This window comes from Rhipicephalus sanguineus, chromosome 2, assembly GCF_013339695.2.
Source record: "Rhipicephalus sanguineus isolate Rsan-2018 chromosome 2, BIME_Rsan_1.4, whole genome shotgun sequence".
NCBI classification, from domain to species: domain Eukaryota; kingdom Metazoa; phylum Arthropoda; class Arachnida; order Ixodida; family Ixodidae; genus Rhipicephalus; species Rhipicephalus sanguineus.
This window is the reverse complement of record NC_051177.1, coordinates 145,449,348-145,465,035: the sequence shown is the minus strand read 5'-3', so window position 1 is coordinate 145,465,035 and position 15,688 is coordinate 145,449,348. Positions and strand designations below refer to the sequence as shown.

General features: G+C 46.0%; 1 protein-coding gene across 9 annotated transcripts in view; it reads left to right on the top strand.

Moving 5' to 3' along the window:
- The window catches only part of LOC119383764 (uncharacterized), a 144,576-nt gene that overhangs the window by 19,456 nt on the left and 109,432 nt on the right, over positions 1-15,688 (top strand). For 5 of the 9 annotated variants that reach the window (XM_049412663.1, XM_049412665.1, XM_037652065.2 and 2 more), the window contains exons 4-5: positions 5,410-5,601; positions 13,235-14,080. The exons of 2 other annotated variants lie outside the window; for them this stretch is intronic. In XM_049412663.1, coding sequence (XP_049268620.1) covers positions 5,410-5,601; positions 13,235-14,080 — 1,038 coding nt within the window. The remainder of the gene's footprint in view (positions 1-5,409; positions 5,602-13,234; positions 14,081-15,688) is intronic. 2 more of the 9 variants (XM_049412661.1, XM_049412664.1) reach the window with 1 other exon arrangement.

Here is a 15,688-nt window from a genome sequence, read left to right as displayed (position 1 = left end):
TCGACCCAATGGGATTTGTTGCGCCATTCACCATTGCTATAAGGATCTTCTTCCAGAAGTTATGGACACGTGGAATAGCGTGGGATGAGCAGCTACCTCGGGACCTTCAGGAGGAGTGGCATGACTGGGTGCGTCAACTACCGCTCTTGCATAATGTTTCCGTACCGCGTTATCTTGGAAGCGGATCTCAATTGCCCAAATCGCCCCGAGAGCTACAGGTGCATGTTTTTTGCGACGCAAGCCCTTCCGCATACGGTGCAGCGCTTTACGTCGTAACGAGCTGCTCAATGAAGCCCGAGTTGCTGATCGCAAAAGCACGTGTAGCACCTATCAAGACGATGACACTGCCACGGCTAGAGCTTCTGGGAGCCTTGATTGGAGCAAGGCTACTTCATTACGTGTCAAGCGCACTCACAGACTTCGAGATCCACTGCACAATGTGGTCGGATTCTACAATCACGCTGTCTTGGATAAAAGGCGACATAACGAAATGGAAGCAATTTGTGTCTAACAGAGTGAAGGAGATCAGGGAAAAAACAGATCCTTCTATGTGGAGATATTGTCCGGGACTGGTGAATTCGGCCGACCTTCTCACACGTGGAGTTTCGATGGATAAATTATTGTCCAGTAGCACGTGGCGACATGGTCCGGATTGGCTATGCGAATCAGAAGACCGATGGCCTCTACAACCGTCAGAACCTATCAGCACCGACGACAGGATCACTTCTGAAATGATTGTCGTTCACGTCGCGATATCCAGCGAGACGACGACAACATCGCTCCTGAACGTTGAAAGCTACAGCAGAATTGAAAAGCTACTCAGGGTCACAGCCTGGATATTCAGGTTCATTAAACGCTGCCGCCAGACAAACGCAGCACACACTGGATTTCTAGTAGCGGAAGAGATCCAAGAAGCAGAAAATTATTGGATCAGGCATGTACAGCAACAAGCCTTCAGGGAAGAGATGACTTCGATTTCGAAAGGCACATCTGCAAAGGAAACCTCTCGCATCAAAGACCTCAACCCGTTCTTGGATGTCAACAACATCCTTCGGGTCGGTGGGCGCCTGTTACACCTTGAAGCATCTGAGGAGGTAAAGCATCCAGTCATCCTTCCGCACGATCATCACTTTTCTACGTTACTGACAATGCGAGCACACTGCGAAACACTACACGGAGGCGTGAGAGACACTCTGTCGCAGTTACGAGAGCAATATTGGATCTGCCGGGCACGAACATTGGTCAAGAAAGTCATACATGGCTGTTTTACGTGCAGACGCTTCAGTAGTAGCCCAGGCAACGCTCCAACTGCTCCTATAGCACGTCATTGTTTATCATCGACGAACCCATTCGAAGTCACTGGAGTTGACTTCGCAGGACCACTCTTTGTTGTGACTACAGCCGGGGAGAGAAAATGCTACATAGCGCTCTTCACATGTGCCACATCACGTGCAGTCCACCTGGAACTGGTTTCCAGCATGACATCGGAAGCCTTCCTTATGTGTCTACGACGCTTTGTAGCATGAAGGGGTCTCCCTCGCGTAATTTATTCTGACAATGCAGAACGTTTAAGAAGACTTCGAAAGACTTAGAGAAGCTGTTCCAGGTGTTTTCCCAAGAGGATGTGTCGGCATACTTGGGAGAGAAGAGGATAACCTGGAAGTTCATTCTTCCCAGCGCTCCATGGTGGGGCGGATGGTGGGAGCGTCTAGTCCGGACGATAGAGCTTCCACTGAGAAAGGTTCTCGGCAAGCTCGACTCAACTTTGAAGAGCTGACCACTGTGCTCACGGAAGTAGAGGCGGTCGTGAACTCGAGGCCTCTCACATTCATTGAGTCGGACAGCGCGGAACCTCGTGCATTAACCCCAGCAGACCTCATCATTGGGCGGAGACTAACGACGCTACCACAGGGCAGCAACGACATGCCAATGGACCTGACGCGCACGGAAGCGGTACGACGGCATGCATACAGGAAACGCCTAACTGAGAACTTTTGGAGCCGGTGGACGAAAGAATATCTGCTGCAACTTCGATCAGCGCACTTTTCGCGTAAGAGAACCACCAACGAAGTTAAAACAGGAGACATCGTCATAGTCCAAGCTGAGAAATTACCTCGACAAATGTGGAAACTTGCAAGGGTTCTTGAAGTGTACAGAGGTGCTGATGGCCACGTACGTTCTTGCAAGATTCAACAACAACAAGGGGTTATTACCACCAGGCCGATACAAAAACTTTATTCGCTCGAGCTGAACGAGTGACTTGGTGGCCGGGAGTGTGTTTAATCAAGCGCAGCACCGTGTCGGACCGAAGAAGAAGAAGCGCCGCCTTCCACGAACGAGACCGTGCTCACGAGCACTTGCAGCTAGAATCGACCGAAACGGTTGACAATAAATATCATTCGTGATGTTTAAGCCTCGCTTCTTGCCAGGGAACCGTATGCCATTTTAAACAACACGAACATGTGCAGCTGCTGACTTTGTTGATGCTTTTGCTGATGATGATGAATAAAGATGTCTAAGCGCTTTGTAATGGGTGTCCTTTAATACACACTCTGGTTGCACAATTCACATTTTGACGCCTGGCACGGTTCTATGCTTCTGCCACGCAATATTACATGCGTTAAGGAGACTCCTCCCACTACATGACGTTTATACAGTGTTTTTTTCCAAAGCAGTTTTCAAGCAATGGCGTGGCTCTGTGGTAGAACACCTGCTTGCCATGCAGAAGGCCTGGGTTCGATTTCCACTCGAACCGAAGTTTTATTATTTATTTTTATTTGGATCTTTCTCGATTTTTCGGTCATGGACAATGCTGATTTTTCACTCACAACCGACACCGGAATGCCGACACCGCAATTTCTGCAAAACGAGCTCTTTAACGCTCTTGCGTTAAAAAGCAGTTTGCTGACATTGGGGACCAAACCAACAACCAGAGGCTTAGCCAAGGGGGTCGGGGGGTTCACCCCCCCCCCCCCCCCCCCCCCCCCGCACCATGAAATTTTGGATTTTGCATCTGTATATATACACGCATATAAACAAATGCACGAACATAGATAAAGCATGGTTAAACTCCTCCCCGAAAAGCGTTTCTGGCCTACTGCCAACAACTTTAGAATTACGTGTCAAATGTTCTCTCAATTGGGCTACGGCAGTGGCTGTGCCTCCGACCACTTTACTTGGGTATTTTGGCACATGTAATCCTGGGATTCTTAGCTAGCGCCTACGAGTGGCACTCATTTCTGTGCTGGACACAGCATAATGAAGCCAAGGAAATTGTAGGGTGAATTATTTGTAGCTTTTTTCTGGAGGGTAGTAATTATGATGTAGAGAGAAATAAATGGAAGTTTATTTTTAAAAGACTTGGTAACTTGCTGCCAGGGAGGACCAAACCTACAACCTTCGAATTATGTTACATGTTGGCTTCATTGGGTTTTGCTGGTTATCGTAGAAGTGAAGTATTTGTGTAGCTGAGTCAGTGTTTGTGGAGAGGGCTCCCTTGCACTGGCAAAAGTGACTATTTCTTTTTTACATTGTTTTTGTTCATTGATAATGAAAAGAATCACCACCACGTGGTGGAAAGAATGAGCGATATAGAATTAAAAACTGTGCTTCTCTAGCTGCAAATGAGGTTGCACATCATGCCTGAATACAGTCTGGTAGCCTTGCAATGTTTAACATAAGCTAAGCATACCTTTGCACAAGTCATCATTTGAGATTGGATCAGTACAGTTAAGAAGGAGGTGACCTTCAAATACATCAGAAACTCGTGAATTGTGATGACACTGTTAGCGTTTGCATTGAAGAAATGGTAACGTTCGTAGGGGACTTGACGAGAAGTGTCAGCAAGGGGGATGCAAAAGCGGTACTTGTCCCTCCTCCTGGCCACACCAGTACTTGCTCCCCACCCAATTTACACCAATGCTCCCCTTCCCCCAGCAGCGATGCAACACCGGTTTGCAGCAGGACAAAATCCTGCCGACACCCATAAAAATCCCTTTTCTGTTTTGCTGCAATGGGGGATAATCTGACACTCACTCTGATTGTTCTCACATTGTTCAAATTATTTGGTCCCTGGGAGTAATGAAGAAAAAATGAAGGGGGAGGGGGAGGGGGGCAACATTCAGAAGTTATCATCGTGTCACTTATTTAATTCCCACTGAAAGTAGCCACCCCCTTACACCAAGATCTTGCAACCTCGTTGTACACTATGTTGGCAGCGTTAGTAAGGTAATAGCGTGCCGTTGTGGTTGATAGAGACCAGAGCGACAGGGGTCTTCTGGCCAGCAACAGGCAGCAACATGCGAAGGAATTGAATTTGTCTCCCTTTCTGACCTGTTAGGAGGCAGTAGTTTTGTTTGACTGGGTCTTAAAGGGACACTATAGGCAAATATTAAGTCGACATTGATTGTTGAAATAGCAGTCCAGAAACATCGTAGTGCTACTTTTGTGCAAAGGAAGTGCTTATTTTGAAGTAAAATCACGTTTTAGTGGTCCGCATCGCGTTAGCGCACTTCAAATCACCTGCCTGAAAGTAGTCTTTCTCACGTCACTGTTGCCGTGCCCAATGTTGCCCGCCTTTACTGCGCGGTGGCGTGCACTGGCGGCGTGCACCATTCGGGCATCCGGCAACATCACATGCATGCGGCATTTTGTCGGACTTTCTGTCAGAGCGACTTTCACGAGCATGCAAAACACGCGGCAGTACGCGTTACCGAAACTACCACTGAGACGCGGCCGGGTGAGGTGCAGTTCGGCGAAAACGGAACCTTTCAACAGCGCGCGCCGTTCCCCATGGCAATGCCAAAGAGGTTCTTTTTTCCATGAATCAAACAGAAACGAACGAGCAGCGTTTTATTACGTCTCTTGATGCACGGAAGATTCTTTTTTTTATTGCAGCTAGTTTGATTACGAGTGATTAATTGTAGTCGGACTCTCTCACATCATCGGGATCATTTCCAAAACATCCCGCTCGTGGCACTCATTGTGTGATACATTTAGCTTAATTTTTCGGTAAGTAGGGCACTGCTGTTGATAATATTGCCGTTTTAGACATTGTCATACATTGAGCTTTCAGTCTGACATAAATTGTTATTTACCTTTAGTGTCCCTTTAAGAGAAAGCTAACATTGTTTTACTCTGCACTTTTTTCTTACAGCTCCAAATAAATGGGGCGATGAAGAGAGGAAACACAACACAGAGGAGGCATCTTATTTTCTCCCGTTGTCATCCTTTTTCTTGAGCACCGTTTTCTACGAGTCCAGTAATGTCCCAGCCAACCCAATCCAATATGCCACTGCAGTTTTAGGCTTTTTGTTGCCAGAAACTATTAAATCTAATTTTTTTCATGTGCTGTTTTGTAGCTTGGCATGTGATTACCCAACAAGCAATGTAATTTTACTTGCTACGCAGCATCCTGCAGCCTTCATAACCGATTCTTCGATGCCGCTCAAGACAGCTCTTCTTCGAATCTGGCCAGGAGCCAGGCACCTGCTGTGCCATGTCCGCATCCTGCAGGCAGAGTGGCGCAGGCTCACCAGCAGCGGAGGAGCACTTGATGTGCCTAAACAAGAACACTGCCAGCTTTTTTCTTCATTTCGAAAGGTGAAATTTGTTCGGCCCTGGTCTAGTCGATGTACCATATTGTCACGTTACCCTACGACACACAAGCACTCCTAAGTCCTCTGTAAACTTGTGAAATTGGTCACCGACTATGAAAAGATGATAGACCATTGTAACCTTTTGTCGACTTAAAGTAGGTCACTCGTATGACACACCTTTGCTTGATGACTGGTAGTGAACCTCCAACCTATCGCTAATGTAAGGAGATGCTGAGCATGCTTTGTGTCTTATAAGTATGTACAGCAAAGGAAAAACACCAGGAACCCTTGCCCTATCAGCAAAATAGGGGCAAGCGAAGCTCTGTGTCTGCGTGCCTGACGTACTGCTTTTCTTTCTTTCTTTCTTTCTTTCAATCTCATAGCGCAATGCTCCCTGCTAACTGTTTTCTTCTTCCATGCTGGCAATTGGATCTTCATCCACGCGCTCAGCAGCGCAACGCTCTGGTTGCTACAGTGACAGCGATGATCATGCGTGCATATCAAGGCAACAATGAAATGTTGCCAAGTGGCCTCAATAAAAGATCAGATTGCCATATTGGAAACAGCTGATCGCCAACAAGCCCGTGATCATGAGAGCATCAGTTATTCGAAAACGGTGTATAGAAATACGCATGTGAGTGGTGCTTCTGTGAGAACCACATTTCTCTGTGCTCATCAACGGCGTGTTTTTCGCATATGACACTGCCGAAATCTGTGAGTTATAAAAGCTTGACTTAAGAATTAGTACTACTTGTACATAACGTGCAGGCAACAAATGCGCTTTATTCAATAATATTTTCAGTCATGGACCCACATTTCTTACTCTAAATTGGTTTTCAGCTTGTTTCACCTACCATTCGCCATTCGTTGTTTCAATGAAAACTCATGGTCTTATGTGCTTGGCACTCTTTAGCCAGGCCTTGCACTTACATTTTTAAACAGCACGTGTGGTCGTCAATGTCCATGGAACTGCCTAGCGGATTTTCATCCAGTATGCGTCCTTGAGCACAGGCAGATGAGCTTCCCGAAGTTATGTATAGTATACCTGCACTTGTTACCCACTTGTACGAAAGCAGGGCCTATTACTGGCTTGACTGAGGCCCAAGCCCAACCAGGGCCTGATCTGATAATTCCTTGCCAAACCTGATCAGGCCCTGGCTTTTGGGTTAGCCCTGGCCCATACAGTGTTCTAGCGTAGTTGCCAATGGAGCATGTATACACAAAGAGGGATGCCATTTTTAAACCGCAGTTGCCAGCATCCTGGCCATTTCCAACCTAAATCAAGACTTTGAGCGTAATATTGTTGTGTTGTGACAGTAAACAGTAGGGCAACTTGAATGACAAGTTGATCAATGAACTCTATCAGAACAATTTGTGCCCAGCAAAACTAGAAATACTCAAGGTTACATTTATGTTTGTGAGCACTTTCATCGAAATGCATTATGTGGATTTTAAATGTTGGCTATTTATACATGGGTACATTCCAGTATAATCCGTAATGCTCGCACATCTTCCAGAATGTACTACGGTATTCACATTGTGCATGTAGTCTTATTAGAATTGGAAAAATTATAGTGACGTTTCACTCCGTGAACGCGAGTTGTGTGTAGTGTGTTGGTGCTATCTCCTTGTTGTGCATTGTGTGTAAAAGTTTTTAATATGCTTTCATTTTATGTAACTGTGGGGATTTCTTCACAACTTATTTTTTATTCAGCATGTACTATGTGCATCTTTTTTTTTCTGATGAAGTGTAAGGTGCCATTAGGAAAGATGGTGAAGCTGTAAGGAAATGTGCAGTGTTTATTATTTCAAGCTATCGGGTATTGCTCTATTCGAACTATTCATTTCCTCGTTCTACCTCTTGTTCTCTTTTGCAGTTTCTGATTTCCAAAGTGTAATTCCATCACTTAACCAACGTATCCCCTTCAGGCACGAATTATGACACATTGTCTGTAAATGTGGGAAGTTCGTGCAACATAATTCTCAGGCGCTCGATATTGCATTCCAAGAAATAAAATGAAGTACCTAATGTGTTTTTTTGGTTATTAGTTAAGTGTAATTAGCATGCAAATAAATATATAATTATTCAGCAAATAGTCATGTTTCGTTTTTACATAAAGAGAACCAAATAGTAGGCTGTAAGTTAATGCACAAATTGCTTTTGTTGTATTCATTTCAAGCAATGAAAGATAATGCTTTGGACAGGGGTCCTGGAATGCAGTATGTCAAACGACCCATCGAACATCGTTGTGACCTCACCAGAGTGATTGCCTACTGTAATATGCAGCACACTGAGGTGAACTCAAGACATATATAGTGACTATGCAGGAGGTTAAATTCATCCTATGTGCAATCTGTCATGCTCTTTCTTGGCCACTGGTCCAACAAACTGCCAAAAACTGATCTTAGTTGGCTCGTGCACAATGCACCCAGATTGTCGTAAGCTGCCTGGCACATTCCTCATCCATGGACAAACGTTTTGCCACAACTAGCTGCCTCTTTGAAGAACACCTGCAAAGGCAGTGCTTAAAGTGGACATCACTTCTCTACAATGCTTTGTTGCTCCTCCTTGCTGCTTCCCTGGTTCGTGCAGTGCCATTCAGACTTTCATTCAGATGGTGTTGCTTTGCCACATGCTCAATGCGCTTTCCTTGGCGGGTGATTCTGTATAGCTTCCCTTCACAGGAGAGGTATCTGAAGACCATCCACGATGTAGATGCTTCCTTTCGCCTTGTCGTAGTCTGATATGTCTGCCATTACCGTGCCGGAAACAGAAAGCTCCTGTTGATTGGGTCTTATCAAGACTGTCCTTGGCTTCTGGAAACGGAAGCTTTCTAAACATCTCTTGTACATCGGCTTCTCTGCTTACTTTGTAAGTGACTGGAGACCCACTGATGTTCCCAGTGGCCATCCAGTTATCATCACAGCTGGATGAGACGGCTTTGAGAAATGCGTCGTTGCTGCTGGTGATCTCGCAGACACGGGCAGGATGTCCCTTTTGATGACACTTGTTGCATTCCGGTTTTTACAGCAAACCTGTATATGCCTGGGTCATGTACATCCGTCTTCCATGGGCAGACATGTATTTGTCACAGAAATTGGGCAAATCCAACTCCACTAAAAATGAAGAAGGGAACACACGGGCAGCAAACCCCAATGAAGGTCCTGTGCGAAACACCAAGCACATGCAGCAAGCCAGACAAGACGACACATGTTGTGAAACGAGGAATGCGGCAGAAAGACGCATGCTGCCCAAATGGCTCCTCAAGATCGTGCATGAAAAGCCAAGCGCATGCAGCAAGCCAAACCAGATGGCACAAGTCAGGGCAAAAAGACGCATGCCACTGATATCGAAAACTTTAAAGGAGCATATGCCTAATTCAAAATGGACTTTCTGGACAGACATTTTGGATTTAGTTGCATGGTGTGTGACCGTCAATGGTTCGAAATTGTTGGTCGCTTCTGTGTTGTCTGCTAAACAGCTCTGCTGGTCATCCACCTTCACAGAGTGGAATGGCCCCTGAATTTTTTTTTGTGTGGGGCACTTTCGTGTAGTGTGCTCTGAGTAGCCAGAGACCGAACACATGCTCTGCTTCAATTTCAGACAGCTTCATAGCTTGCGTTGCGGGCATCTTTCGAATTCCTGGAGGTAACAGTTGATTTACGAGCCAGGCTGACTTTATCCACTTTCTCTATGTCGTAGCTGTGTAGCGTAGCAGATTGTTGTTTTACCATCTCAGACTGTTGCGCCGTGGTTGTGGCTTTTTCAAGGGTCAGCTCTGCATCCAGCTGCATTTTTTCTGACTGCTTGTGGTCTATGATGCACACTTGTACTATCTCGTCCTGGATCATCTCGTCACACAATTCTCTGAAACTGTACACATTGGCCAGTTGGTGTAGCTCCGGGACGAACTCTTCAACACCTTCTCCTTCCCATTGTTCTCTTCTGAAGAATGCCACTTTTTCATACGTGACAGTCCCCTAACCTACAAAGTGGTTCTCAAACACCTCCAGAACATCGTTGTAGCCGTTCTTTTGTTCCGCCGTCAACATTAAGGAGGCATGAATACGTTTTTCTTGTCACCCATAAAGTAGAGCAATGCGAAACTTGTTGTACTGAGCATTTCGAAGCCAGGCCGCTCACAATTTGAAAACGTTCGTAATGCCACTTCCACTGCAGTCACTCACTTGGATTTGCGAAGGTAAATTTCTGCCCACACTTGCATTGAAAGATGGTCAGAGCCATTCTAATGTGATGGCGTTAAGGAGTTCATGTCGCAGGAAATTCTGGTGTCATTGGGATCAGCGGCATTGTTTGTGAGTGTAAAATCCCAATGGATTCAAAAAATAAAAATCAGGATTCGAGTTTGGATGGAGCCCAGGCAGTCTGCATGGCAGTCAAGTATTCTACCACAGAGCCACACTAGTGCTTGAAACTGCTTGAAAAAAAAAACATCCTACACAAGCATCACATGAGGTGAAGAGTCATGTTAACAGATGTAATATTGTGTCGCAGAAGTGTAGAATTGCAACAGGCGACACACCCCATGAATTGCTGATTGAGATGGTGGTTTAACGCTTTGCACCAAAGCTTTACAGCCACTAAAGCTTCGCTATAAATCATCATTTTCATCATCTAGTGTCAGTAAGTGTGCAGCTACATAGGTGCATGTATTGCTTTACAGAAGCATAGTGGGTACTTCACAACTTAGCAGAATGGTGAATTATGGTGTGTGGGCACTTCACAAGTTTACGTACAGTAAGTTTCCTAGGAGAGTTTACAGTGGCTGATGTCACTCCCCTCATGGCACGATTGAGGTGTCCGCGTAAGAGCGAAGCACGGCAGGTCAATGAAAAGGCAATGCAAATGTGGCACGATAACGCTGTCACATTCCACTCATAAAAAACCCTCCCAAGTTTTTCCCTTGCTGAGCTTGCGACACCTCCATTAGCCCGTTCTCTGCAGGTTCAAACGTATGCTGCTATGATGTAGACTTCGTGAAGGGCAAGAGACACACTACTGACACATTTGGCATTCAGTCTCAGAGTGTCCTTATTTTTCACTTCCCCTCCCCCACTTGCGCACTGGTAATTCTTTTGTCAAGTAGGTTGGGCCTGCCTCCTACTGCAGTTTTCCCTTGCATCTCAGCAGTAAATGCACAGCACATTTTCCACCTCCGAGCACCTTCCTCCTCCGACACTCACTTCCCTCACAGGTACACACATGAAATCGCTGATTTCACAGGCGGGGCATGTACTTTTATGCATGAAAAGCTATTTCAGGAGGTTTTGATATCATCAAGGCACTGCTTGTGCCAAGTGATAACAAGTGTGCACAGTTTTAGCCTGTGAAATCCAGTCACTGTGGAAGAAAGGAAATGAATGCTTGCACACACACACACATGTATGCACATACACACACATGCACACACATACACAAACACACACACATGCATATGCACACACGCACACGTGTATATACACATGTATTTTTTTTCCGACTCCATGCGTTCATGCCACGGAACATTACATGGAAAGAATCCAGGTAGCTTGGCTGGGCCAATGCAGGCGCAATTGTTTCATCGTCAATAATCCCAGTGTGTCTGCAAGAGGTAAATCGAGTGAGCTGATGCCTTAGTCTCGCTGAGGTGGTGTATGCACGCAACTATGTATGCATAAAAGGCAAGAGTGCTCATAAGAGTTCTCATATGTAAAACATGATGCATACAACTTGAAAGACAACTTCAGAGACTTCTTGGTCCCGTACATCTAAGTTTCGATATAATGTGGAAATTGTTCTGGGAAAAGAAGTTACTAGATGATAGGTGAATAAATGCTTGCTGTCAGTGTCAGTATGTTGATGCGTAGCATGTTAATTTTATTGCGATAGCAATTATATGGACAGTCTCGGCTGATTTTTGCCGTCGCCGTCGCCGCCGTCATGCACCGTATATGTATATGTCTATTTATATATATCAAAGCCACAAAGAAAAATAATTCAAAAAAACTTTCCGACGCACGGAATCGAACGGGCGACCTCCCACTTTCCAGCGTGCGGTGTTAGACGGTTAGGCCACGAAGAGCCCCGTCTTTCAGCCTGCTAACGGCGAGCTATTTTTATACACCACTTACATCAGTATGCTTTCTGAGTTACCACGTAGATGGCGCGATGTCCGCGCGTGGCGCGCTTTAAAGATCGTGGCCCCGTTCCTGCGAACGTGGTCGCCTTCGTGCGCTTATCTCGAGGAAAGAAGGGGGCGGCTGGCAGGGGAGCGGGGGGTTGTATGTCTTGTGCTCTCCCGGCGATGTCTGCGCTGAAGTGACAGAGCGTACGAAGGTCGCTTCGACGCTGCAGCGGCCGCGTTTGCGAAAGGGGCACACTGTTCAAACGGAAATAAGTAACGACTGGGACAGTTAGTTCGCGCTCGTCCTGTGTGTACCTGTTCGTTCGTTTCGTGCGTCCTGCTTTATGTTTGAGCAGTGCGCTTCCAGTGTCGAGCTGTGACGCATGATAGTTCGCGCTCGTACTGTGTGCGTTCTTTTCGTGCATCCTTTGGGCTCGAGCGACGCGCTGGCAATATCGAGCTGCTTTCCGTTCTTCGCATTACATTCCAATTTATTGCTATCGCATTCATTGCTTCGCCGTTGCGGCGAAACTGTGACTTTTTTTTTTTTATTGTCCTTGATAACATTTTAACGTAAGATATACTTTAAGGGTGCTGGTTAAGTGTTTTGCAAATGGGCTAGACATGAAATAAATGTTCTCATATCTGACATTCTTGTTGCGAGCTCAATCAGTCAGTCAATTAAGGTTTTGTTTAATTTTTATTGCATAGGAAAATGTGGAGAGAAGGGGAAAAGCAGTCTCTAAGAACTGCTTGACAAACCTCACCACAAAAAGTACAAAACACTGTTTGCTCTACTTAGACATCAAATAAAAGCACATTCAAAATGATGTTTTACGTGTTGCATAAGCTTCATATAATGTAAAATGGCTTGCATTCAGACTCCATAGCTTAATGAGATGGCATAATAGTCTGACGCAGTTTACATGCTTATATATGAAATACGTAAAACAGAATTATTACCACACTGTCCTAAGGGCTGTCAGCTGGCAAGATATACCTTGAAAAGCTATAGTAGAAGTTATTGCTAGCTTATACTTTTGTTGTTACCAGAGTAATCAGGCATAGTGTCAGTTCATGCTTGAGAGTCCACCTTTCCGACGAATGGAATAGCTTTAATATGTTCTACAACTGTATGATTTTCCTGATTATTAATACGCAAGAAATGTGGTAAATAAAATATTACTCTGGACATAATTTATTGTCAGCTGAAGGGCTATACTGAACCATTGTGTTTTCACAATCTGAATGGACAACTGGAGCTGGCAGACCCACAATTTTTCTGAGCCATTTCTTTGGAGCGCTGCTGCACACATTACTGCTTAGCAGAACATTATATAACATATTGTGACATAATTACATTGCTCCAACCAAGCGTTGTTTTTACCCTGAAGCTTTTAATGATCAGACTGTGGTGGGCTGATGTTGCCAATATCATTTTATGTAACAGATGATGCTCTCATAAATGTGCCATCGGTAATCGGATACTGTTGTACCTCTCTCTGCCCGTAGGTCCTAAATGCTAAGTCGCACGAAGAACTCGCACGAGCCAAGGAAGAGCTCTGTCGAAGCAACCACAAGGTCTACATGGAGCAGGCTGGAGCCTTCTTCGCACGTGAGAGGGAGTGGTCACTTCCAAGTCGTGTCAGTCTCACTGCAGAGAACTGGGACGTGGCTGCCTATTCCGAAGTCTCCGTACGGATCCTCAGGGATTTTCTTCTGAGCAAAATGCAACTATATAATGCAGTGGCATTACTGGACTTTATTGCCAGCGAGTGCGAGGCTTACTTGAAAGCGAGAATTCTGCAGCACAGCCGCCCCGTATCCTACGCAGACTACCAGTGGGGGGGCTCTTGTACGACTAGCCTCGAAAGGCTTCTTAGCAGGACGCCGGGTGCTTCCCTGGGCAGCTCGGTCATTCTGAGGGAAGGCGAAAACGCATTCTCTTTCAGGAATGCCCACAACCGCAGAGAATGTGCGATTCAGTATGACCTGGGCCTCTGCAGCTGCTGGCCAGGCAGCCAGGGTGCCTTTTGCAAGCACCAAGCATTCATTGTGCACGAGTTTAAGCTGCCTTTTCCTTGCACGCCAGAGCTGACGACTGCGGAGTGTGAGGAACTTGTGACACTTGCAATTGGCAGAAGATCTCTGTCCCCAACCTCCTCGCCAAACCATCAAACATGCAACTTGGACTCCGCGTCGAATGGCGGAGAAGAGGATATTTGGGCGTTGCTTGACCACGATTACATCAAGGAGGCCTCTGGAGATGCTGGAGATTCCAACACGGAGCTGCCTAGACTGGATATACTGGAGTCCGCCTGCGTGGAGATCTCACAGGACGAAGCGCTAGTCACTGAGGTATGTATTGTTTCCATTGCTTCATCTAAAACATTTAAGGACACTTTTTTTATTTTGGTCTATTTATTACTAAAAATAGTTGTACTACTGTGTAAGGTAACTTGAACAGTGCAACTGTAGTATGGAACAACTGTGTCACCAGTTACACATGTTAACTTTTAGCAAAACAAAAGACTGGGACAGACTGCATCACCACACTGCAGTCTTGATCCTGTTTGCACTAAAGCAACGATCTATAACTCGCTCAATAGTGTGTGCATCCCAAGCTCTTAAAGGGGTCATGAAACGTTTTCCGAAAATTTTGAACTACGTGAGTACTTGGAATCCTTGCTGTTCATTCAATAATATAACTTTACTTGTTCGATTGCCCTGGTTGATATAATAGCTATAAAAGCACAATTTCGATTTTGCAATGTGCGTTCCCCTTAATTCAACGGCTCATGTAATCTTAGTCAGCGAATAAAATTTGTCGTTGACAAAACATGGTGACGTGGCGAAGCCTGCTGAGCCATAGTTGACCAAGGTTCGGAGCGTCATATCATTTTGACTGCGGCGCATAATGACGTCATGCACACAAACTGTTTTCCAAGCTGCAGCATCTTATGCTACCACGGTGGAGGAATACGAGACGTCTCTCAACGGCGGCGCTTCGCCTTGCTGAGAATGCGTCGACTACTTGCGTGCATTTCAGCCATCCTTTGAGGGGTGGCGCAGTATGTTCGGGCCTAGAGTGACTGCAACTCTAGGGATGGCCATCGTTAGCGCACATCGCATGCAGTTGCGAGTACTCCTGTGCTTTGAGTTAGTACATGTCTGTTGCTTTTGCATGGTTTCTTGCGGCATGAATAGTTATGCGAACTTGTGATGGGCAAAAGATACTTTGTCCCGCGCTGCAAGACCGAGTAAAAGTCATGTTGGGAAAAGTACTCGTTGTTTTCTGCCCCGAAAGGCGGCGAAAGACTCGGTACACGATGTGTTAATACACGCAAAGGTGATTTTATTGCTATACACCAGAGCACGCCTGTCTCGCACCCAGGCTGCAGGCGAGCCGAGCGGATACTCTCGCACCCAGACGCCAGGCTGGCCGGACTGCCAAGGCGAAGGCGGGTTGCACCAAGTAAACAGGGCAAGCTATCCTGAGGCTTTAAAGTGCGAAAAAGTACCTGTTCACACCGCTTCAGCGTATAAGAGCTCGTCTGGGCACTACTGCGTCGTCTTTGGATGCCAAAACAAGCAGCGCAACAGGAGGATATTACTTAGCGTTGTCTGCTGCGATCACGACGCGCCACGGGAGTAGTGCCGGCACGGTGTTTTGAGCTTCGCCGCGAATTGATAACTGTGATTCAAGCAGAAAAACTAGGAGCCGAGTGAAAATGCGCGAGTAAGTACACTAACTGCATGTATTCTGCAGTGTGATGCCCATCTATTTCATTTTACGAACCTAATTTGTGTGACACGCAGCTGTGTTGAAGGCAGGCGCGAGCTTTGTGTGGGGGTGCACTTCATACCCATAAGGGGTATTCAGACGGGGGAGGAATGCTAGGGGGAGACGGGGGGACTGCGTATCCCGTGACCGCGACGTCACGGATTAGCGAGTGGGCGTGACCC